The sequence below is a fragment of the Myxine glutinosa genome, unplaced genomic scaffold (genome assembly GCF_964187855.1).
Source record: "Myxine glutinosa unplaced genomic scaffold, kmMyxGlut1.1 SCAFFOLD_2843, whole genome shotgun sequence".
NCBI lineage: Eukaryota > Metazoa > Chordata > Myxini > Myxiniformes > Myxinidae > Myxine > Myxine glutinosa.
This window is the reverse complement of record NW_027618937.1, coordinates 23034-47384: the sequence shown is the minus strand read 5'-3', so window position 1 is coordinate 47384 and position 24351 is coordinate 23034. Positions and strand designations below refer to the sequence as shown.

At 38.4% G+C, this 24351-nt stretch overlaps 1 protein-coding gene across 1 annotated transcript; it reads left to right on the top strand.

The window, feature by feature from the left end:
* Positions 1–21764: 21764 nt before the first annotated feature.
* LOC144889333 (uncharacterized) lies at positions 21765–23734 on the top strand. Its single transcript, XM_078769516.1, has 4 exons — positions 21765–21956; positions 22044–22172; positions 22572–22695; positions 22853–23734. Exons 1-4 carry the CDS (start codon positions 21904–21906, stop codon positions 23201–23203), a joined length of 657 nt encoding a protein of 218 aa, XP_078625642.1. The 5' UTR covers positions 21765–21903; the 3' UTR covers positions 23204–23734.
* The last annotated feature ends 617 nt before the right edge of the window (positions 23735–24351 follow it).

Sequence of the window (24351 nt, the reverse complement as noted above, 5' to 3'; positions counted from 1 at the left end):
TAGTGTGGAAAAACCACTTTTCGCACTTGTGTTAGTGTTGAAAAACCACTTTTCGCACTTGTGTTAGTGTTGAAAAACCACTTTTCGCACTTGTGTTGGTGCAGGAAACCACTTTTGCACTTGTATTAGTGTGGAAAAAACACTTTTCGCACTTGTGTTAGTGTTGAAAAACCACTTTTCGCACTTGTATTAGTGTTGAAAAACCACTTTTCGCACTTGTGTTGGTGCAGGAAACCACTTTTGCACTTGTATTAGTGTGGAAAAAACACTTTTCGCACTTGTGTTAATGTTGAAAAACCACTTTTCGCACTTGTGTTAGTGTTGAAAAACCACTTTTCACACTTGTGTTGGTGCAGGAAACCACTTTTGCACTTGTATTAGTGTGGAAAAACCACTTTTCGCACTTGTGTTAGTGTTGAAAAACCACTTTTTGCACTTGTGTTAGTGTTGAAAAACCACTTTTCGCACTTGTGTTGGTGCAGGAAACCACTTTTGCACTTGTTTTAGTGCAGGAAACCACTTTTGCACTTGTATTAGTGTGGAAAAACCACTTTTCGCACTTGTGTTATTGTTGAAAAACCACTTTTTGCACCTGTGTTAGTGTTGAAAAACCACTTTTCGCACTTATGTTGGTGCAGGAAACCACTTTTGCACTTGTATTAGTGTGGAATAACCACTTTTCGCACTTGTGTTAGTGTTGAAAAACCACTTTTCGCACGTGTGTTAGTGTTGAAAAACCACTTTTCGCACTTGTGTTGGTGCAGGAAACCACTTTTGCACTTGTATTAGTGTGGAATAACCACTTTTCGCACTTGTGTTAGTGTTGAAAAACCACTTTTCGCACTTGTGTTAGTGTTGAAAAACCACTTTTCGCACTTGTGTTAGTGTTGAAAAACCACTTTTCGCACTTGTGTTGGTGCAGGAAACCACTTTTGCACTTGTATTAGTGTGGAAAAAACACTTTTCGCACTTGTGTTAGTGTTGAAAAACCACTTTTCGCACTTGTGTTAGTGTTGAAAACCACTTTTCGCACTTGTGTTGGTGCAGGAAACCACTTTTGCACTTGTATTAGTGTGGAAAAAACAATTTTCGCACTTGTGTTAGTGTTGAAAAACAACTTTTCACACTTGTGTTGGTGCAGGAAACCACTTTTGCACTTGTATTAGTGTGGAAAAACCACTTTTCGCACTTGTGTTAGTGTTGAAAAACCAATTTTTGCACTTGTGTTAGTGTTGAAAAACCACTTTTCGCACTTGTGTTCGTGCAGGAAACCACTTTTGCACTTGTATTAGTGTGGAAAAAACACTTTTTGCACTTGTGATAGTGTTGAAAAACCACTTTTCGCACTTGTGTTAGTGTTGAAAAACCACTTTTCGCACTTGTGTTGGTGCAGGAAACCACTTTTGCACTTGTATTAGTGTGGAAAATCCACTTTTTGCACTTGTGTTAGTGTTGAAAAACCACTTTTCGCACTTGTGTTAGTGTTGAAAAACCACTTTTTGCACTTGCGTTAGTGTTGAAAAACCACTTTTCGCACTTGTGTTGGTGCAGGAAACCACTTTTGCACTTGTATTAGTGTGGAAAAACCACTTTTCGCACTTGTGTTAGTGTTTAAAAACCACTTTTCACACTTGTGTTGGTGCAGGAAACCACTTTTGCACTTGTATTAGTGTGGAAAAACCACTTTTCGCACTTGTGTTAGTGTTGAAAAACCACTTTCCACACTTGTGTTAGTGTTGAAAAACCACTTTTCGCACTTGTGTTGGTGCAGGAAACCACTTTTGCACTTGTATTAGTGTGGAAAAAACACTTTTTGCACTTGTGATAGTGTTGAAAAACCACTTTTCGCACTTGTGTTGGTGCAGGAAACCACTTTTGCACTTGTATTAGTGTGGAAAATCCACTTTTCAAACTTGTGTTATTGTTGAAAAACCACTTTTCACACTTGTGTTGGTGCAGGAAACCACTTTTCGCACTTGTGTTAGTGTTGAAAAACCACTTTTCACACTTGTGTTGGTGCAGGAAACCACTTTTGCACTTGTATTAGTGTGGGAAAACCACTTTTCGCACTTGTGTTAGTGTTGAAAAACCACTTTCCGCACTTGTGTTAGTGTTGAAAAACCACTTTTCGCACTTGTGTTGGTGCAGGAAACCACTTTTGCACTTGTATTAGTGTGGAAAAAACACTTTTTGCACTTGTGTTAGTGTTGAAAAACCACTTTTCGCACTTGTATTAATGTTGAAAAACCACTTTTCGCACTTGTGTTGGTGCAGGAAACCACTTTTGCACTTGTATTGGTGTGGAAAAACCACTTTTTGCACTTGTGTTAGTGTTGAAAAACCACTTTTCGCACTTGTGTTAGTGTTGAAAAACCACTTTTCGCACGTGTGTTGGTGCAGGAAACCACTTTTGCACTTGTATTAGAGTGGAAAAAACACTTTTTGCACTTGTGATAGTGTTGAAAAACCACTTTTCTCACTTGTGTTAGTGTTGAAAAACCACTTTTCGCACTTGTGTTAGTGTTGAAAAACCACTTTTCGCACTTGTGTTGGTGCAGGAAACCACTTTTGCACTTGTATTAGTGTGGAAAAACCACTTTTCGCACTTGTGTTAGTGTTGAAAAACCACTTTTCACACTTGTGTTAGTGTTGAAAAACCACTTTTCGCACTTGTGTTGGTGCAGGAAACCACTTTTGCACTTGTATTAGTGTGGAAAAACCACTTTTCGCACTTGTGTTGGTGTTGAAAAACCACTTTTCGCACTTGTGTTAGTGTTGAAAAACCACTTTTTGCACTTGTGTTGGTGCAGGAAACCACTTTTGCACTTGTATTAGTGTGGAAAAACCACTTTTTGCACTTGTGTTAGTGTTGAAAAACCACTTTTCGCACTTGTGTTAGTGTTGAAAAACCACTTTTCGCACTTGTGTTGGTGCAGGAAACCACTTTTGCACTTGTATTAGTGTGGAAAAAACACTTTTTGCACTTGTGATAGTGTTGAAAAACCACTTTTCGCACTTGTGTTAGTGTTGAAAAACCACTTTTCGCACTTGTGTTGGTGCAGGAAACCACTTTTGCACTTGTATTAGTGTGGAAAAACCACTTTTCGCAATTGTGTTAGTGTTTAAAAACCACTTTTCGCACTTGTGTTAGTGTTGAAAAACCACTTTTCGCACTTGTGTTAGTGTTGAAAAACCACTTTTCGCACTTGTGTTGGTGCAGGAAACCACTTTTGCACTTGTATTAGTGTGGAAAAAACACTTTTCACACTTGTGTTTGTGTTGAAAAACCACTTTTCGCACTTGTGTTAGTGTTGAAAAACCACTTTTCGCACTTGTGTTAGTGTTGAAAAACTACTTTTCGCACTTGTGTTGGTGCAGGAAACCACTTTTGCACTTGTATTAGTGTGGAAAAACCACTTTTCGCACTTGTGTTAGTGTTGAAAAACCACTTTTCGCACTTGTGTTAGTGTTGAAAAACCACTTTTCGCACTTGTGTTGGTGCAGGAAACCACTTTTGCACTTGTATTAGTGTGGAAAAAACACTTTTCGCACTTGTGTTAGTGTTGAAAAACCACTTTTCGCACTTGTATTAGTGTTGAAAAACCACTTTTCGCACGTGTGTTGGTGCAGGAAACCACTTTTGCACTTGTATTAGAGTGGAAAAAACACTTTTTGCACTTGTGATAGTGTTGAAAAACCACTTTTCTCACTTGTGTTAGTGTTGAAAAACCACTTTTCGCACTTGTGTTAGTGTTGAAAAACCACTTTTCGCACTTGTGTTGGTGCAGGAAACCACTTTTGCACTTGTATTAGTGTGGAAAAACCACTTTTCGCACTTGTGTTAGTGTTGAAAAACCACTTTTCGCACTTGTGTTAGTGTTGAAAAACCACTTTTCGCACTTGTGTTGGTGCAGGAAACCACTTTTGCACTTGTATTAGTGTGGAAAAACCACTTTTCGCACTTGTGTTGGTGTTGAAAAACCACTTTTCGCACTTGTGTTAGTGTTGAAAAACCACTTTTTGCACTTGTGTTGGTGCAGGAAACCACTTTTGCACTTGTATTAGTGTGGAAAAACCACTTTTTGCACTTGTGTTAGTGTTGAAAAACCACTTTTCGCACTTGTGTTAGTGTTGAAAAACCACTTTTCGCACTTGTGTTGGTGCAGGAAACCACTTTTGCACTTGTATTAGTGTGGAAAAAACACTTTTTGCACTTGTGATAGTGTTGAAAAACCACTTTTCGCACTTGTGTTAGTGTTGAAAAACCACTTTTCGCACTTGTGTTGGTGCAGGAAACCACTTTTGCACTTGTATTAGTGTGGAAAAAACACTTTTCGCAATTGTGTTAGTGTTGAAAAACCACTTTTCGCACCTGTGTTAGTGTTGAAAAACCACTTTTCGCACTTGTGTTAGTGTTGAAAAACCACTTTTCGCACTTGTGTTGGTGCATGAAACCACTTTTGCACTTGTATTAGTGTGGAAAAACCACTTTTCGCACTTGTGTTGGTGTTGAAAAACCACTTTTCGCACTTGTGTTAGTGTTGAAAAACCACTTTTTGCACTTGTGTTGGTGCAGGAAACCACTTTTGCACTTGTATTAGTGTGGAAAAACCACTTTTTGCACTTGTGTTAGTGTTGAAAAACCACTTTTCGCACTTGTGTTAGTGTTGAAAAACCACTTTTTGCACTTGTGTTGGTGCAGGAAACCACTTTTGCACTTGTATTAGTGTGGAAAAACCACTTTTCGCACTTGTGTTAGTGTTGAAAAACCACTTTTCGCACTTGTGTTAGTGTTGAAAAACCACTTTTCGCACTTGTGTTGGTGCAGGAAACCACTTTTGCACTTGTATTAGTGTGGAAAAAACACTTTTCGCACTTGTGTTAGTGTTGAAAAACCACTTTTCGCACTTGTATTAGTGTTGAAAAACCACTTTTCGCACTTGTGTTGGTGCAGGAAACCACTTTTGCACTTGTATTAGTGTGGAAAAAACACTTTTCGCACTTGTGTTAATGTTGAAAAACCACTTTTCGCACTTGTGTTAGTGTTGAAAAACCACTTTTCACACTTGTGTTGGTGCAGGAAACCACTTTTGCACTTGTATTAGTGTGGAAAAACCACTTTTCGCACTTGTGTTAGTGTTGAAAAACCACTTTCTGCACTTGTGTTAGTGTTGAAAAACCACTTTTCACACTTGTGTCGGTGCAGGAAACCACTTTTGCACTTGTATTAGTGTGGAAAAACCACTTTTCGCACTTGTGTTAGTGTTGAAAAACCACTTTTTGCACTTGTGTTAGTGTTGAAAAACCACTTTTCGCACTTGTGTTGGTGCAGGAAACCACTTTTGCACTTGTATTAGTGTGGAAAAAACACTTTTTGCACTTGTGATAGTGTTGAAAAACCACTTTTCGCACTTGTGTTAGTGTTGAAAAACCACTTTTCGCACTTGTGTTAGTGTTGAAAAACCACCTTTCGCACTTGTGTTGGTGCAGGAAACCAGTTTTGCACTTGTATTAGTGTGGAAAAAACACTTTTCACACTTGTGTTAGTGTTGAAAAACCACTTTTCGCACTTGTGTTAGTGTTGGAAAACCACTTTTCGCACTTGTGTTAGTGTTGAAAAACCACTTTTCGCACTTGTTTTGGTGCAGGAAACCACTTTTGCACTTGTATTAGTGTGGAAAAACCACTTTTCGCACTTGTGTTAGTGTTGAAAAACCACTTTTCGCACCTGTGTTAGTGTTGAAAAACCACTTTTCGCACTTGTGTTGGTGCAGGAAACCACTTTTGCACTTGTATTAGTGTGGAAAAAACACTTTTTGCACTTGTGATAGTGTTGAAAAACCACTTTTCGCACGTGTGTTAGTGTTGAAAAACCACTTTTCGCACTTGTGTTGGTGCAGGAAACCACTTTTGCACTTGTATTAGTGTGGAATAACCACTTTTTGCACTTGTGTTAGTGTTGAAAAACCACTTTTCGCACTTGTGTTAGTGTTGAAAAACCACTTTTCGCACTTGTGTTAGTGTTGAAAAACCACTTTTCGCACTTGTGTTGGTGCAGGAAACCACTTTTGCACTTGTATTAGTGTTGAAAAACCACTTTTCGCACTTGTGTTAGTGTTGAAAAACCACTTTTCGCACTTGTGTTAGTGTTGAAAAACCACTTTTCGCACTTGTGTTAGTGTTGAAAAACCACTTTTCGCACTTGTGTTAGTGTTGAAAAACCACTTTTCGCACTTGTGTTAGTGTTGAAAAACCACTTTTCGCACTTGTGTTCGTGTTGAAAAACCACTTTTCGCACTTGTGTTAGTGTTGAAAAACCACTTTTCGCACTTGTGTTCGTGTTGAAAAACCACTTTTCGCACTTGTGTTAGTGTTGAAAAACCACTTTTCGCACTTGTGTTGGTGCAGGAAACCACTTTTGCACTTGTATTAGTGTGGAAAAAACACTTTTCGCACTTGTGTTTGTGTTGAAAAACCACTTTTCGCACTTGCGTTGGTGCAGGAAACCACTTTTGCACTTGTTTTAGTGTGGAAAAACCACTTTTCGCACTTGTGTTAGTGTTGAAAAACCACTTTTCACACTTGTGTTAGTGTTGAAAAACCACTTTTCGCACTTGTGTTGGTGCAGGAAACCACTTTTGCACTTGTATTAGTGTGGAAAAACCACTTTTCGCACTTGTGTTGGTGTTGAAAAACCACTTTTCGCACTTGTGTTAGTGTTGAAAAACCACTTTTTGCACTTGTGTTGGTGCAGGAAACCACTTTTGCACTTGTATTAGTGTGGAAAAACCACTTTTTGCACTTGTGTTAGTGTTGAAAAACCACTTTTCGCACTTGTGTTAGTGTTGAAAAACCACTTTTCGCACTTGTGTTGGTGCAGGAAACCACTTTTGCACTTGTATTAGTGTGGAAAAAACACTTTTTGCACTTGTGATAGTGTTGAAAAACCACTTTTCGCACTTGTGTTAGTGTTGAAAAACCACTTTTCGCACTTGTGTTGGTGCAGGAAACCACTTTTGCACTTGTATTAGTGTGGAAAAACCACTTTTCGCAATTGTGTTAGTGTTTAAAAACCACTTTTCGCACTTGTGTTAGTGTTGAAAAACCACTTTTCGCACTTGTGTTAGTGTTGAAAAACCACTTTTCGCACTTGTGTTGGTGCAGGAAACCACTTTTGCACTTGTATTAGTGTGGAAAAAACACTTTTCACACTTGTGTTTGTGTTGAAAAACCACTTTTCGCACTTGTGTTAGTGTTGAAAAACCACTTTTCGCACTTGTGTTAGTGTTGAAAAACTACTTTTCGCACTTGTGTTGGTGCAGGAAACCACTTTTGCACTTGTATTAGTGTGGAAAAACCACTTTTCGCACTTGTGTTAGTGTTGAAAAACCACTTTTCGCACTTGTGTTAGTGTTGAAAAACCACTTTTCGCACTTGTGTTGGTGCAGGAAACCACTTTTGCACTTGTATTAGTGTGGAAAAAACACTTTTCGCACTTGTGTTAGTGTTGAAAAACCACTTTTCGCACTTGTATTAGTGTTGAAAAACCACTTTTCGCACGTGTGTTGGTGCAGGAAACCACTTTTGCACTTGTATTAGAGTGGAAAAAACACTTTTTGCACTTGTGATAGTGTTGAAAAACCACTTTTCTCACTTGTGTTAGTGTTGAAAAACCACTTTTCGCACTTGTGTTAGTGTTGAAAAACCACTTTTCGCACTTGTGTTGGTGCAGGAAACCACTTTTGCACTTGTATTAGTGTGGAAAAACCACTTTTCGCACTTGTGTTAGTGTTGAAAAACCACTTTTCGCACTTGTGTTAGTGTTGAAAAACCACTTTTCGCACTTGTGTTGGTGCAGGAAACCACTTTTGCACTTGTATTAGTGTGGAAAAACCACTTTTCGCACTTGTGTTGGTGTTGAAAAACCACTTTTCGCACTTGTGTTAGTGTTGAAAAACCACTTTTTGCACTTGTGTTGGTGCAGGAAACCACTTTTGCACTTGTATTAGTGTGGAAAAACCACTTTTTGCACTTGTGTTAGTGTTGAAAAACCACTTTTCGCACTTGTGTTAGTGTTGAAAAACCACTTTTCGCACTTGTGTTGGTGCAGGAAACCACTTTTGCACTTGTATTAGTGTGGAAAAAACACTTTTTGCACTTGTGATAGTGTTGAAAAACCACTTTTCGCACTTGTGTTAGTGTTGAAAAACCACTTTTCGCACTTGTGTTGGTGCAGGAAACCACTTTTGCACTTGTATTAGTGTGGAAAAACCACTTTTCGCAATTGTGTTAGTGTTGAAAAACCACTTTTCGCACCTGTGTTAGTGTTGAAAAACCACTTTTCGCACTTGTGTTAGTGTTGAAAAACCACTTTTCGCACTTGTGTTGGTGCATGAAACCACTTTTGCACTTGTATTAGTGTGGAAAAACCACTTTTCGCACTTGTGTTGGTGTTGAAAAACCACTTTTCGCACTTGTGTTAGTGTTGAAAAACCACTTTTTGCACTTGTGTTGGTGCAGGAAACCACTTTTGCACTTGTATTAGTGTGGAAAAACCACTTTTTGCACTTGTGTTAGTGTTGAAAAACCACTTTTCGCACTTGTGTTAGTGTTGAAAAACCACTTTTTGCACTTGTGTTGGTGCAGGAAACCACTTTTGCACTTGTATTAGTGTGGAAAAACCACTTTTCGCACTTGTGTTAGTGTTGAAAAACCACTTTTCGCACTTGTGTTAGTGTTGAAAAACCACTTTTCGCACTTGTGTTGGTGCAGGAAACCACTTTTGCACTTGTATTAGTGTGGAAAAAACACTTTTCGCACTTGTGTTAGTGTTGAAAAACCACTTTTCGCACTTGTATTAGTGTTGAAAAACCACTTTTCGCACTTGTGTTGGTGCAGGAAACCACTTTTGCACTTGTATTAGTGTGGAAAAAACACTTTTCGCACTTGTGTTAATGTTGAAAAACCACTTTTCGCACTTGTGTTAGTGTTGAAAAACCACTTTTCACACTTGTGTTGGTGCAGGAAACCACTTTTGCACTTGTATTAGTGTGGAAAAACCACTTTTCGCACTTGTGTTAGTGTTGAAAAACCACTTTCTGCACTTGTGTTAGTGTTGAAAAACCACTTTTCACACTTGTGTTGGTGCAGGAAACCTCTTTTGCACTTGTATTAGTGTGGAAAAACCACTTTTCGCACTTGTGTTAGTGTTGAAAAACCACTTTTTGCACTTGTGTTAGTGTTGAAAAACCACTTTTCGCACTTGTGTTGGTGCAGGAAACCACTTTTGCACTTGTATTAGTGTGGAAAAAACACTTTTTGCACTTGTGATAGTGTTGAAAAACCACTTTTCGCACTTGTGTTAGTGTTGAAAAACCACTTTTCGCACTTGTGTTAGTGTTGAAAAACCACCTTTCGCACTTGTGTTGGTGCAGGAAACCAGTTTTGCACTTGTATTAGTGTGGAAAAAACACTTTTCACACTTGTGTTAGTGTTGAAAAACCACTTTTCGCACTTGTGTTAGTGTTGGAAAACCACTTTTCGCACTTGTGTTAGTGTTGAAAAACCACTTTTCGCACTTGTTTTGGTGCAGGAAACCACTTTTGCACTTGTATTAGTGTGGAAAAACCACTTTTCGCACTTGTGTTAGTGTTGAAAAACCACTTTTCGCACCTGTGTTAGTGTTGAAAAACCACTTTTCGCACTTGTGTTGGTGCAGGAAACCACTTTTGCACTTGTATTAGTGTGGAAAAAACACTTTTTGCACTTGTGATAGTGTTGAAAAACCACTTTTCGCACGTGTGTTAGTGTTGAAAAACCACTTTTCGCACTTGTGTTGGTGCAGGAAACCACTTTTGCACTTGTATTAGTGTGGAATAACCACTTTTTGCACTTGTGTTAGTGTTGAAAAACCACTTTTCGCACTTGTGTTAGTGTTGAAAAACCACTTTTCGCACTTGTGTTAGTGTTGAAAAACCACTTTTCGCACTTGTGTTGGTGCAGGAAACCACTTTTGCACTTGTATTAGTGTTGAAAAACCACTTTTCGCACTTGTGTTAGTGTTGAAAAACCACTTTTCGCACTTGTGTTAGTGTTGAAAAACCACTTTTCGCACTTGTGTTAGTGTTGAAAAACCACTTTTCGCACTTGTGTTAGTGTTGAAAAACCACTTTTCGCACTTGTGTTAGTGTTGAAAAACCACTTTTCGCACTTGTGTTCGTGTTGAAAAACCACTTTTCGCACTTGTGTTAGTGTTGAAAAACCACTTTTCGCACTTGTGTTCGTGTTGAAAAACCACTTTTCGCACTTGTGTTAGTGTTGAAAAACCACTTTTCGCACTTGTGTTGGTGCAGGAAACCACTTTTGCACTTGTATTAGTGTGGAAAAAACACTTTTCGCACTTGTGTTTGTGTTGAAAAACCACTTTTCGCACTTGCGTTGGTGCAGGAAACCACTTTTGCACTTGTTTTAGTGTGGAAAAACCACTTTTCGCACTTGTGTTAGTGTTGAAAAACCACTTTTCGCACTTGTGTTAGTGTTGAAAAACCACTTTTCGCACTTGTATTAGTGTGGAAAAAACACTTTTCGCACTTGTGTTAGTGTTGAAAAACCACTTTTCGCACTTGTGTTTGTGCAGGAAACCACTTTTGCACTTGTATTACTGTGGAAAAACCACTTTTCGCACTTGTGTTAGTGTTGAAAAACCACTTTTCGCACTTGTGTTAATGTTGAAAAACCACTTTTCGCACTTGTATTAGTGTGGAAAAAACACTTTTCGCACTTGTGTTAGTGTTGAAAAACCACTTTTCGCACTTGTGTTTGTGCAGGAAACCACTTTTGCACTTGTATTAGTGTGGAAAAACCACTTTTTGCACTTGTGTTAGTGTTGAAAAACCACTTTTCGCACTTGCGTTGGTGCAGGAAACCACTTTTGCACTTGTTTTAGTGTGGAAAAACCACTTTTCGCACTTGTGTTAGTGTTGAAAAACCACTTTTCGCACTTGTGTTAATGTTGAAAAACCACTTTTCGCACTTGTATTAGTGTGGAAAAAACACTTTTCGCACTTGTGTTAGTGTTGAAAAACCACTTTTCGCACTTGTGTTTGTGCAGGAAACCACTTTTGCACTTGTATTAGTGTGGAAAAACCACTTTTTGCACTTGTGTTAGTGTTGAAAAACCACTTTTCGCACTTGTATTAGTGTTGAAAAACCACTTTTCGCACGTGTGTTGGTGCAGGAAACCACTTTTGCACTTGTATTAGAGTGGAAAAAACACTTTTTGCACTTGTGATAGTGTTGAAAAACCACTTTTCTCACTTGTGTTAGTGTTGAAAAACCACTTTTCGCACTTGTGTTAGTGTTGAAAAACCACTTTTCGCACTTGTGTTGGTGCAGGAAACCACTTTTGCACTTGTATTAGTGTGGAAAAACCACTTTTCGCACTTGTGTTAGTGTTGAAAAACCACTTTTCACACTTGTGTTAGTGTTGAAAAACCACTTTTCGCACTTGTGTTGGTGCAGGAAACCACTTTTGCACTTGTATTAGTGTGGAAAAACCACTTTTCGCACTTGTGTTGGTGTTGAAAAACCACTTTTCGCACTTGTGTTAGTGTTGAAAAACCACTTTTTGCACTTGTGTTGGTGCAGGAAACCACTTTTGCACTTGTATTCGTGTGGAAAAACCACTTTTTGCACTTGTGTTAGTGTTGAAAAACCACTTTTCGCACTTGTGTTAGTGTTGAAAAACCACTTTTCGCACTTGTGTTGGTGCAGGAAACCACTTTTGCACTTGTATTAGTGTGGAAAAAACACTTTTTGCACTTGTGATAGTGTTGAAAAACCACTTTTCGCACTTGTGTTAGTGTTGAAAAACCACTTTTCGCACTTGTGTTGGTGCAGGAAACCACTTTTGCACTTGTATTAGTGTGGAAAAACCACTTTTCGCAATTGTGTTAGTGTTGAAAAACCACTTTTCGCACTTGTGTTAGTGTTGAAAAACCACTTTTCGCACTTGTGTTAGTGTTGAAAAACCACTTTTCGCACTTGTGTTGGTGCAGGAAACCACTTTTGCACTTGTATTAGTGTGGAAAAAACACTTTTCACACTTGTGTTAGTGTTGAAAAACCACTTTTTGCACTTGTGTTAGTGTTGAAAAACCACTTTTCACACTTGTGTTGGTGCAGGAAATCACTTTTGCACTTGTATTAGTGTGGAAAAACCACTTTTCGCACTTGTGTTAGTGTTGAAAAACCACTTTTTGCACTTGTGTTAGTGTTGAAAAACCACTTTTCGCACTTGTGTTGGTGCAGGAAACCACTTTTGCACTTGTATTAGTGTGGAAAAAACACTTTTTGCACTTGTGATAGTGTTGAAAAACCACTTTTCGCACTTGTGTTAGTGTTGAAAAACCACTTTTCGCACTTGTGTTAGTGTTGAAAAACCACCTTTCGCACTTGTGTTGGTGCAGGAAACCAGTTTTGCACTTGTATTAGTGTGGAAAAAACACTTTTCACACTTGTGTTAGTGTTGAAAAACCACTTTTCGCACTTGTGTTAGTGTTGGAAAACTACTTTTCGCACTTGTGTTAGTGTTGAAAAACCACTTTTCGCACTTGTTTTGGTGCAGGAAACCACTTTTGCACTTGTATTAGTGTGGAAAAACCACTTTTCGCACTTGTGTTAGTGTTGAAAAACCACTTTTCGCACCTGTGTTAGTGTTGAAAAACCACTTTTCGCACTTGTGTTGGTGCAGGAAACCACTTTTGCACTTGTATTAGTGTGGAAAAAACACTTTTTGCACTTGTGATAGTGTTGAAAAACCACTTTTCGCACGTGTGTTAGTGTTGAAAAACCACTTTTCGCACTTGTGTTGGTGCAGGAAACCACTTTTGCACTTGTATTAGTGTGGAATAACCACTTTTTGCACTTGTGTTAGTGTTGAAAAACCACTTTTCGCACTTGTGTTAGTGTTGAAAAACCACTTTTCGCACTTGTGTTAGTGTTGAAAAACCACTTTTCGCACTTGTGTTGGTGCAGGAAACCACTTTTGCACTTGTATTAGTGTTGAAAAACCACTTTTCGCACTTGTGTTAGTGTTGAAAAACCACTTTTCGCACTTGTGTTAGTGTTGAAAAACCACTTTTCGCACTTGTGTTAGTGTTGAAAAACCACTTTTCGCACTTGTGTTAGTGTTGAAAAACCACTTTTCGCACTTGTGTTAGTGTTGAAAAACCACTTTTCGCACTTGTGTTAGTGTTGAAAAACCACTTTTCGCACTTGTGTTAGTGTTGAAAAACCACTTTTCGCACTTGTGTTCGTGTTGAAAAACCACTTTTCGCACTTGTGTTAGTGTTGAAAAACCACTTTTCGCACTTGTTTTGGTGCAGGAAACCACTTTTGCACTTGTATTAGTGTGGAAAAAACACTTTTCGCACTTGTGTTTGTGTTGAAAAACCACTTTTCGCACTTGCGTTGGTGCAGGAAACCACTTTTGCACTTGTTTTAGTGTGGAAAAACCACTTTTCGCACTTGTGTTAGTGTTGAAAAACCACTTTTCGCACTTGTGTTAGTGTTGAAAAACCACTTTTCGCACTTGTATTAGTGTGGAAAAAACACTTTTCGCACTTGTGTTAGTGTTGAAAAACCACTTTTCGCACTTGTGTTTGTGCAGGAAACCACTTTTGCACTTGTATTACTGTGGAAAAACCACTTTTCGCACTTGTGTTAGTGTTGAAAAACCACTTTTCGCACTTGTGTTAATGTTGAAAAACCACTTTTCGCACTTGTGTTGGTGCAGGAAACCACTTTTGCACTTGTATTAGTGTGGAAAAACCACTTTTTGCACTTGTGTTAGTGTTGAAAAACCACTTTTCGCACTTGTGTTAGTGTTGAAAAACCACTTTTCGCACGTGTGTTGGTGCAGGAAACCACTTTTGCACTTGTATTAGAGTGGAAAAAACACTTTTTGCACTTGTGATAGTGTTGAAAAACCACTTTTCTCACTTGTGTTAGTGTTGAAAAACCACTTTTCGCACTTGTGTTAGTGTTGAAAAACCACTTTTCGCACTTGTGTTGGTGCAGGAAACCACTTTTGCACTTGTATTAGTGTGGAAAAACCACTTTTCGCACTTGTGTTAGTGTTGAAAAACCACTTTTCACACTTGTGTTAGTGTTGAAAAACCACTTTTCGCACTTGTGTTGGTGCAGGAAACCACTTTTGCACTTGTATTAGTGTGGAAAAACCACTTTTCGCACTTGTGTTGGTGTTGAAAAACCACTTTTCGCACTTGTGTTAGTGTTGAAAAACCACTTTTTGCACTTGTGTTGGTGCAGGAAACCACTTTTGCACTTGTATTCGTGTGGAAAAACCACTTTTTGCACTTGTGTTAGTGTTGAAAAACCACTTTTCGCACTTGTGTTAGTGTTGAAAAACCACTTTTCGCACTTGTGTTGGTGCAGGAAACCACTTTTGCACTTGTATTAGTGTGGAAAAAACACTTTTTGCACTTGTGATAGTGTTGAAAAACCACTTTTCGCACTTGTGTTAGTGTTGAAAAACCACTTTTCGCACTTGTGTTGGTGCAGGAAACCACTTTTGCACTTGTATTAGTGTGGAAAAACCACTTTTCGCAATTGTGTTAGTGTTGAAAAACCACTTTTCGCACTTGTGTTAGTGTTGAAAAACCACTTTTCGCACTTGTGTTAGTGTTGAAAAACCACTTTTCGCACTTGTGTTGGTGCAGGAAACCACTTTTGCACTTGTATTAGTGTGGAAAAAACACTTTTCACACTTGTGTTTGTGTTGAAAAACCACTTTTCGCACTTGTGTTAGTGTTGAAAACCACTTTTCGCACTTGTGTTAGTGTTGAAAAACTACTTTTCGCACTTGTGTTGGTGCAGGAAACCACTTTTGCACTTGTATTAGTGTGGAAAAACCACTTTTCGCACTTGTGTTAGTGTTGAAAAACCACTTTTCGCACTTGTGTTAGTGTTGAAAAACCACTTTTCGCACTTGTGTTGGTGCAGGAAACCACTTTTGCACTTGTATTAGTGTGGAAAAAACACTTTTTGCACTTGTGTTAGTGTTGAAAAACCACTTTTCGCACTTGTATTAGTGTTGAAAAACCACTTTTCGCACGTGTGTTGGTGCAGGAAACCACTTTTGCACTTGTATTAGAGTGGAAAAAACACTTTTTGCACTTGTGATAGTGTTGAAAAACCACTTTTCTCACTTGTGTTAGTGTTGAAAAACCACTTTTCGCACTTGTGTTAGTGTTGAAAAACCACTTTTCGCACTTGTGTTGGTGCAGGAAACCACTTTTGCACTTGTATTAGTGTGGAAAAACCACTTTTCGCACTTGTGTTAGTGTTGAAAAACCACTTTTCGCACTTGTGTTAGTGTTGAAAAACCACTTTTCGCACTTGTGTTGGTGCAGTAAACCACTTTTGCACTTGTATTAGTGTGGAAAAACCACTTTTCGCACTTGTGTTGGTGTTGAAAAACCACTTTTCGCACTTGTGTTAGTGTTGAAAAACCACTTTTTGCACTTGTGTTGGTGCAGGAAACCACTTTTGCACTTGTATTAGTGTGGAAAAACCACTTTTTGCACTTGTGTTAGTGTTGAAAAACCACTTTTCGCACTTGTGTTAGTGTTGAAAAACCACTTTTCGCACTTGTGTTGGTGCAGGAAACCACTTTTGCACTTGTATTAGTGTGGAAAAAACACTTTTTGCACTTGTGATAGTGTTGAAAAACCAATTTTCGCACTTGTGTTAGTGTTGAAAAACCACTTTTCGCACTTGTGTTGGTGCAGGAAACCACTTTTGCACTTGTATTAGTGTGGAAAAACCACTTTTCGCAATTGTGTTAGTGTTGAAAAACCACTTTTCGCACTTGTGTTAGTGTTGAAAAACCACTTTTTGCACTTGTGTTAGTGTTGAAAAACCACTTTTCGCACTTGTGTTGGTGCAGGAAACCACTTTTGCACTTGTATTAGTGTGGAAAAACCACTTTTCGCACTTGTGTTGGTGTTGAAAAACCACTTTTCGCACTTGTGTTAGTGTTGAAAAACCACTTTTTGCACTTGTGTTGGTGCAGGAAACCACTTTTGCACTTGTATTAGTGTGGAAAAACCACTTTTTGCACTTGTGTTAGTGTTGAAAAACCACTTTTCGCACTTGTGTTAGTGTTGAAAAACCACTTTTCACACTTGTGTTGGTGCAGGAAACCACTTTTGCACTTGTATTAGTGTGGAAAAAACACTTTTTGCACTTGTGATAGTGTTGAAAAACCACTTTTCGCACTTGTGTTAGTGTTGAAAAACCACTTTTCGCACTTGTGTTGGTGCAGGAAACCACTTTTGCACTTGTATTAGTGTGGAAAAACCACTTTTCGCAATTGTGTTAGTGTTGAAAAACCACTTTTCGCACTTGTGTTAGTGTTGAAAAACCACTTTTCGCACTTGTGTTAGTGTTGAAAAACCACTTTTCGCACTTGTGTTGGTGCAGGAAACCACTTTTGCACTTGTATTAGTGTGGAAAAAACACTTTTCACACTTGTGTTTGTGTTGAAAAACCACTTTTCGCACTTGTGTTAGTGTTGAAAAACCACTTTTCGCACTTGTGTTAGTGTTGAAAAACTACTTTTCGCACTTGTGTTGGTGCAGAAACCACTTTTGCACTTGTATTAGTGTGGAAAAACCACTTTTCGCACTTGTGTTAGTGTTGAAAAACCACTTTTCGCACTTGTGTTAGTGTTGAAAAACCACTTTTCGCACTTGTGTTGGTGCAGGAAACCACTTTTGCACTTGTATTAGTGTGGAAAAAACACTTTTCGCACTTGTGTTAGTGTTGAAAAACCACTTATCGCACTTGTATTAGTGTTGAAAAACCACTTTTCGCACTTGTGTTGGTGCAGGAAACCACTTTTGCACTTGTATTAGTGTGGAAAAAACACTTTTCGCACTTGTGTTAATGTTGAAAAACCACTTTTCGCACTTGTGTTAGTGTTGAAAAACCACTTTTCACACTTGTGTTGGTGCAGGAAACCACTTTTGCACTTGTATTAGTGTGGAAAAACCACTTTTCGCACTTGTGTTAGTGTTGAAAAACCACTTTCTGCACTTGTGTTAGTGTTGAAAAACCACTTTTCACACTTGTGTTGGTGCAGGAAACCACTTTTGCACTTGTATTAGTGTGGAAAAACCACTTTTCGCACTTGTGTTAGTGTTGAAAAACCACTTTTCGCACTTGTGTTGGTGCAGGAAACCACTTTTGCACTTGTATTAGTGTGGAAAAAACACTTTTTGCACTTGTGATAGTGTTGAAAAACCACTTTTCGCACTTGTGTTAGTGTTGAAAAACCACTTTTTGCACTTGTGTTGGTGCAGGAAACCACTTTTGCACTTGTATTCGTGTGGAAAAACCACTTTTTGCACTTGTGTTAGTGTTGAAAAACCACTTTTCGCACTTGTGTTAGTGTTGAAAAACCACTTTTCGCACTTGTGTTGGTGCAGGAAACCACTTTTGCACTTGTATTAGTGTGGAAAAAACACTTTTTGCACTTGTGATAGTGTTGAAAAACCACTTTTCGCACTTGTGTTAGTGTTGAAAAACCACTTTTCGCACTTGTGTTGGTGCAGGAAACCACTTTTGCACTTGTATTAGTGTGGAAAAACCACTTTTCGCAATTGTGTTAGTGTTGAAAAACCACTTTTCGCACTTGTGTTAGTGTTGAAAAACCACTTTTCGCACTTGTGTTAGTGTTGAAAAACCACTTTTCGCACTTGTGTTGGTGCAGGAAACCACTTTTGCACTTGTATTAGTGTGGAAAAAACACTTTTCACACTTGTGTTTGTGTTGAAAAACCACTTTTCGCACTTGTGTTAGTGTTGAAAACCACTTTTCGCACTTGTGTTAGTGTTGAAAAACTACTTTTCGCACTTGTGTTGGTGCAGGAAACCACTTTTGCACTTGTATTAGTGTGGAAAAACCACTTTTCGCACTTGTGTTAGTGTTGAAAAACCACTTTTCGCACTTGTGTTAGTGTTGAAAAACCACTTTTCGCACTTGTGTTGGTGCAGGAAACCACTTTTGCACTTGTATTAGTGTGGAAAAAACACTTTTTGCACTTGTGTTAGTGTTGAAAAACCACTTTTCGCACTTGTATTAGTGTTGAAAAACCACTTTTCGCACGTGTGTTGGTGCAGGAAACCACTTTTGCACTTGTATTAGAGTGGAAAAAACACTTTTTGCACTTGTGATAGTGTTGAAAAACCACTTTTCTCACTTGTGTTAGTGTTGAAAAACCACTTTTCGCACTTGTGTTAGTGTTGAAAAACCACTTTTCGCACTTGTGTTGGTGCAGGAAACCACTTTTGCACTTGTATTAGTGTGGAAAAACTACTTTTCGCACTTGTGTTAGTGTTGAAAAACCACTTTTCGCACTTGTGTTAGTGTTGAAAAACCACTTTTCGCACTTGCGTTGGTGCAGGAAACCACTTTTGCACTTGTATTAGTGTGGAAAAACCACTTTTCGCACTTGTGTTGGTGTTGAAAAACCACTTTTCGCACTTGTGTTAGTGTTGAAAAACCACTTTTTGCACTTGTGTTGGTGCAGGAAACCACTTTTGCACTTGTATTAGTGTGGAAAAACCACTTTTTGCACTTGTGTTAGTGTTGAAAAACCACTTTTCGCACTTGTGTTAGTGTTGAAAAACCACTTTTCGCACTTGTGTTGGTGCAGGAAACCACTTTTGCACTTGTATTAGTGTGGAAAAAACACTTTTTGCACTTGTGATAGTGTTGAAAAACCAATTTTCGCACTTGTGTTAGTGTTGAAAAACCACTTTTCGCACTTGTGTTGGTGCAGGAAACCACTTTTGCACTTGTATTAGTGTGGAAAAACCACTTTTCGCAATTGTGTTAGTGTTGAAAAACCACTTTTCGCACTTGTGTTAGTGTTGAAAAACCACTTTTCGCACTTGTGTTAGTGTTGAAAAACCACTTTTCGCACTTGTGTTGGTGCAGGAAACCACTTTTGCACTTGTATTAGTGTGGAAAACCACTTTTCGCACTTGTGTTAGTGTTGAAAAACCACTTTTTGCACTTGTGTTGGTGCAGGAAACCACTTTTGCACTTGTATTAGTGTGGAAAAACCACTTTTCGCACTTGTGTTAGTGTTGAAAAACCACATTTCGCACTTGTGTTAGTGTTGAAAAACCACTTTTCACACTTGTGTTGGTGCAGGAAACCACTTTTGCACTTGTATTAGTGTGGAAAAAACACTTTTCGCACTTGTGTTAGTGTTGAAAAACCACTTTTCGCACTTGTATTAGTGTTGAAAAACCACTTTTCGCACTTGTGTTGGTGCAGGAAACCACTTTTGCACTTGTATTAGTGTGGAAAAAACACTTTTCGCACTTGTGTTAATGTTGAAAAACCACTTTTCGCACTTGTGTTAGTGTTGAAAAACCACTTTTCACACTTGTGTTGGTGCAGGAAACCACTTTTGCACTTGTATTAGTGTGGAAAAACCACTTTTCGCACTTGTGTTAGTGTTGAAAAACCACTTTCTGCACTTGTGTTAGTGTTGAAAAACCACTTTTCACACTTGTGTTGGTGCAGGAAACCACTTTTGCACTTGTATTAGTGTGGAAAAACCACTTTTCGCACTTGTGTTAGTGTTGAAAAACCACTTTTTGCACTTGTGTTAGTGTTGAAAAACCACTTTTCGCACTTGTGTTGGTGCAGGAAACCACTTTTGCACTTGTATTAGTGTGGAAAAAACACTTTTTGCACTTGTGATAGTGTTGAAAAACCACTTTTCGCACTTGTGTTAGTGTTGAAAAACTACTTTTCGCACTTGTGTTAGTGTTGAAAAACCACCTTTCGCACTTGTGTTGGTGCAGGAAACCAGTTTTGCACTTGTATTAGTGTGGAAAAAACACTTTTCACACTTGTGTTAGTGTTGAAAAACCACTTTTCGCACTTGTGTTAGTGTTGGAAAACCACTTTTCGCACTTGTGTTAGTGTTGAAAAACCACTTTTCGCACTTGTTTTGGTGCAGGAAACCACTTTTGCACTTGTATTAGTGTGGAAAAACCACTTTTCGCACTTGTGTTAGTGTTGAAAAACCACTTTTCGCACCTGTGTTAGTGTTGAAAAACCACTTTTCGCACTTGTGTTGGTGCAGGAAACCACTTTTGCACTTGTATTAGTGTGGAAAAAACACTTTTTGCACTTGTGATAGTGTTGAAAAACCACTTTTCGCACGTGTGTTAGTGTTGAAAAACCACTTTTCGCACTTGTGTTGGTGCAGGAAACCACTTTTGCACTTGTATTAGTGTGGAATAACCACTTTTTGCACTTGTGTTAGTGTTGAAAAACCACTTTTCGCACTTGTGTTAGTGTTGAAAAACCACTTTTCGCACTTGTGTTAGTGTTGAAAAACCACTTTTCGCACTTGTGTTGGTGCAGGAAACCACTTTTGCACTTGTATTAGTGTTGAAAAACCACTTTTCGCACTTGTGTTAGTGTTGAAAAACCACTTTTCGCACTTGTGTTAGTGTTGAAAAACCACTTTTCGCACTTGTGTTAGTGTTGAAAAACCACTTTTCGCACTTGTGTTAGTGTTGAAAAACCACTTTTCGCACTTGTGTTAGTGTTGAAAAACCACTTTTCGCACTTGTGTTAGTGTTGAAAAACCACTTTTCGCACTTGTGTTAGTGTTGAAAAACCACTTTTCGCACTTGTGTTCGTGTTGAAAAACCACTTTTCGCACTTGTGTTAGTGTTGAAAAACCACTTTTCGCACTTGTGTTGGTGCAGGAAACCACTTTTGCACTTGTATTAGTGTGGAAAAAACACTTTTCGCACTTGTGTTTGTGTTGAAAAACCACTTTTCGCACTTGCGTTGGTGCAGGAAACCACTTTTGCACTTGTTTTAGTGTGGAAAAACCACTTTTCGCACTTGTGTTAGTGTTGAAAAACCACTTTTCGCACTTGTGTTAGTGTTGAAAAACCACTTTTCGCACTTGTATTAGTGTGGAAAAAACACTTTTCGCACTTGTGTTAGTGTTGAAAAACCACTTTTCGCACTTGTGTTTGTGCAGGAAACCACTTTTGCACTTGTATTACTGTGGAAAAACCACTTTTCGCACTTGTGAGTAGTGTAATAATGTTGCTTCTGGGACACCTCCGTTTAACATGGGAAATCCCTATCTAATGTCATTTACCCCCTTGTCTTTTTCAAAAATCATAAACACCTCTATTTCTCCCACCCTCATCTTTATGAACCTTTTGTCTGTAGTACCTATCCTTAATGTTGTTCATTAGACCACTCAAACACTACAAATATTTGTTTTCTCTTATAGACCTATCATCCTTCTTCTACATATCATCTGGCAGATTAATCTTTGACCCATTCACTTCCATATTAATTCTTTCCCTCCCTCATTGCCCCTAAACACCTATATTTCTCTCACCCTGTTCTTTACGAACCTTCTAACCTTTTGACATGTTATCCTTATTCATTAGACCACTTAAACACCTGTGATCCTTCTGACCTTATGGACCTTTTAACCTTTTACTCTTAATATCATCTGGTGAATATAACCCACTCAAACAACGACCCTACAAATATTTGTTTATGCGTGGGAAATAATTTAATTCTCCTCCAACTTCCATCACCATACTCAAACCTTTTTTTATTAATTCTTCGCTTTTGAGAAATGACGTTGTTTCAATGACTTGGATAACTTCCCAGAAAGATTTCATTGTCTTATTTCCTGTTATTCACACACGCTCAGGGCTTCCCCGAAATGACTGCATGTCGTCATTTCAAGAAAATACATTTTGTTCATTATAAAAGAACGTGTTCAATTCAATTTTGATCATTGGGGATCGACATGTCTTACTACTCCATCCTTTACTCTGATAAAGAAGAAGAATACTCACCAAGGTAAGTTTCATTTAAAATTAAAGTGTTTAAAGCTTTGTATGGGATTAATTATACAACAAATGACTTAATATTCCTTTATCTTTACAGCAATGCGAATATCCTGGCAGAACTTCAAACTGGTTGGAATGAAAATACTGCAGAATCTCAAGAGTTGCAAAACGAAATGAACTTGAACAACCTGCCTGTTTCACCATTCTTGGAAGATTCATATGCAAGGTAAGATACTAAATATTAATACATTTGTGTTAAACGACGCTGCCTTAGTGTGTGTGTGTGTGTGTGTGTGTTCGTGTGTGTATGTGTTTGTGTGTGTTCGTGTGTGTATGTGTGTGTATGTATCTGTGAATGTGTGTGTGTATGTGTATGTGTGTGTTCTTGTGTGTATGTATCTATGAATGTGTGTGTGTGTGTGTGTGTGTGTGTGTATGTGTGTGTGTGTATGTATCTGTGAATGTGTGTATGTGTTTGTGTGTGCGTTCGTGTGTGTATGTGTGTGTGTGTATGTATCTGTGAATGTGTGTGTGTATGTGTATGTGTGTGTATGTGTGTGTGCGTGTGTGTGATGTTTTGTCAAGCTTACTTCAACATAGTAATTTCTCCTTATTTTGTTTGCAGCCTTGAAGACCAAAGCTTGGAGTGGGACGATTTTGATTTTCCAAAGAGTGGTTATTTCCCGTCAACATGTGGTACCCTAAATTTTCAACTCGACCACTTGAACACAAAGCTCGATTTTTTAGAGGTATGTATCCCAATATCCTCATATCCTTGTGTGTGTGTGTGTGTGTGTGTGTGTGTGTATGTGTGTGTGTGTGTGTGTGTATGTGTGTATGTGTGTATGTGTGTGTGTGTGTGTGTGTAATATTTTCTCTCCCCTCTTGTCCTCTTGCCTTTGACAGAAAGAGATTCCAAACCTGAAGATATCTGCTGCTGTTGAAACTACCTTTGTCTTATGTTGGGAAGAGATTGATGATTTGTGCTGGGAAGAAGTTGAATGTATAATACCTCAAGGAAAATGTTTTTGTAATATGAAGCTTTTGTTTAAAATATTATTTATATATATATGCTTTGTCCAGAATTATTTAATTATTAATTACAAGAAAAGAATAAAGGTTAGAAGGAAGGGGGTGCGTTCCCCCACCCTTGATTTCCCCCATCCCACCCCTCCCCTCCCCTTGTGTGTGTGGGGAAGGTGGGGGTGGGATGAGGGGGGATCAAGGGTGGGGGGACGCACTGGGGGTGGGGGATGATGGGTGTGGTCTGTGTGGGCGGGGTCTGTGTGGGCGGGGTCTGTGTGGGCGGGGTCTGTGTGGGCGGGGTCTGTGTGGGCGTGGTCTGTGTGGGTGTGGCTTATGATTTTAATTTATTTAAATTTTTTTTTATTACCACTAATTAAATTAGCTAATCTGGGTGGGGTGAATAGAAATGTTGTTTAATGAATTATTAGCTTTGTTTTTTGTAATTCTTGCGAGTAAAATGAACCCAAGATTTCTTCTCGATTTATATCATTTAATTTGTAGGTCCAAGGGACTGTATCCATTACATCAACGATTATAAATAATTCATTAGTCCATTTTTGTGTATAACCTTTCTCAAAATGGCTTTTCCATTTGTATATCCTTACAATATCACCAACTTTGAACTTGGGCTTTCTCAAATTAATCTCCTTTTCATATTCTAATTTTGTAAATGTTTCTGATGGTTTTGATTTTGTTGATGAATGAACTGTATTGTTGTAATCATCTACAATATCCTGAATTAAATACACCCATTTTTGAGAACCGAGTTGTGTGAATTTTTTATATAATTTCTCTTTCAAAGTACGATTAAAACGCTCAATAACAACTGCCTTTCCTTCATTAAAGGTGCTGTATAATTTAATACCCTTCCCCTTAAGAAATTTCATGAATATTTTGTTATAGAACTCTGTTCCCTCATCAGTCCATAACTTCTTTGGTTTCCTTTTATCCCGATCAAATATTAGCTTAAAGGCTAACATTAAAGTATCACCCCTTTTATTTTTTAAAGGGACAACCCAGGCAAATCTACTCCTCAAATCAATAACGGTTAAAGCATACCTGTATCCCCTGTCATTATTCAATTCAATTAAATCAGCGGACCATATGTGGTCAGTGTATTTAGAATAAACCTTCCTTCTTTTAAACTTTGTGATTATAGGTTTGTGTAATTCTTCAGCCAAAAGCTCCTCAGTCTTGATGGCATCATTAGAGCCTAATAGTTTTTTGAGGAATAACCAAGACCAAGTTTCAATTTAGCATTTATCAAATTTCTCACAATAAACCTATCAACTTTCTCTCTCAACGTTGGATTTTGTATCAAAGACAAATTATACAACATTTCGCTGTCGGCTTTATGTTTTTCAGTCAACGTAGTGGTT

Coding starts and splice junctions, on each gene's coding strand:
- LOC144889333 (XM_078769516.1), top strand. CDS start 21,904: ATGTCTTACTACTCCATCCTTTACTCTGATAAAGAAGAAGAATACTCA. Junction 21,957..22,043: donor GAAGAAGAATACTCACCAAG/GTAAGTTTCATT, acceptor TTATCTTTACAG/CAATGCGAATATCCTGGCAG. Junction 22,696..22,852: donor CAAAGCTCGATTTTTTAGAG/GTATGTATCCCA, acceptor TGCCTTTGACAG/AAAGAGATTCCAAACCTGAA.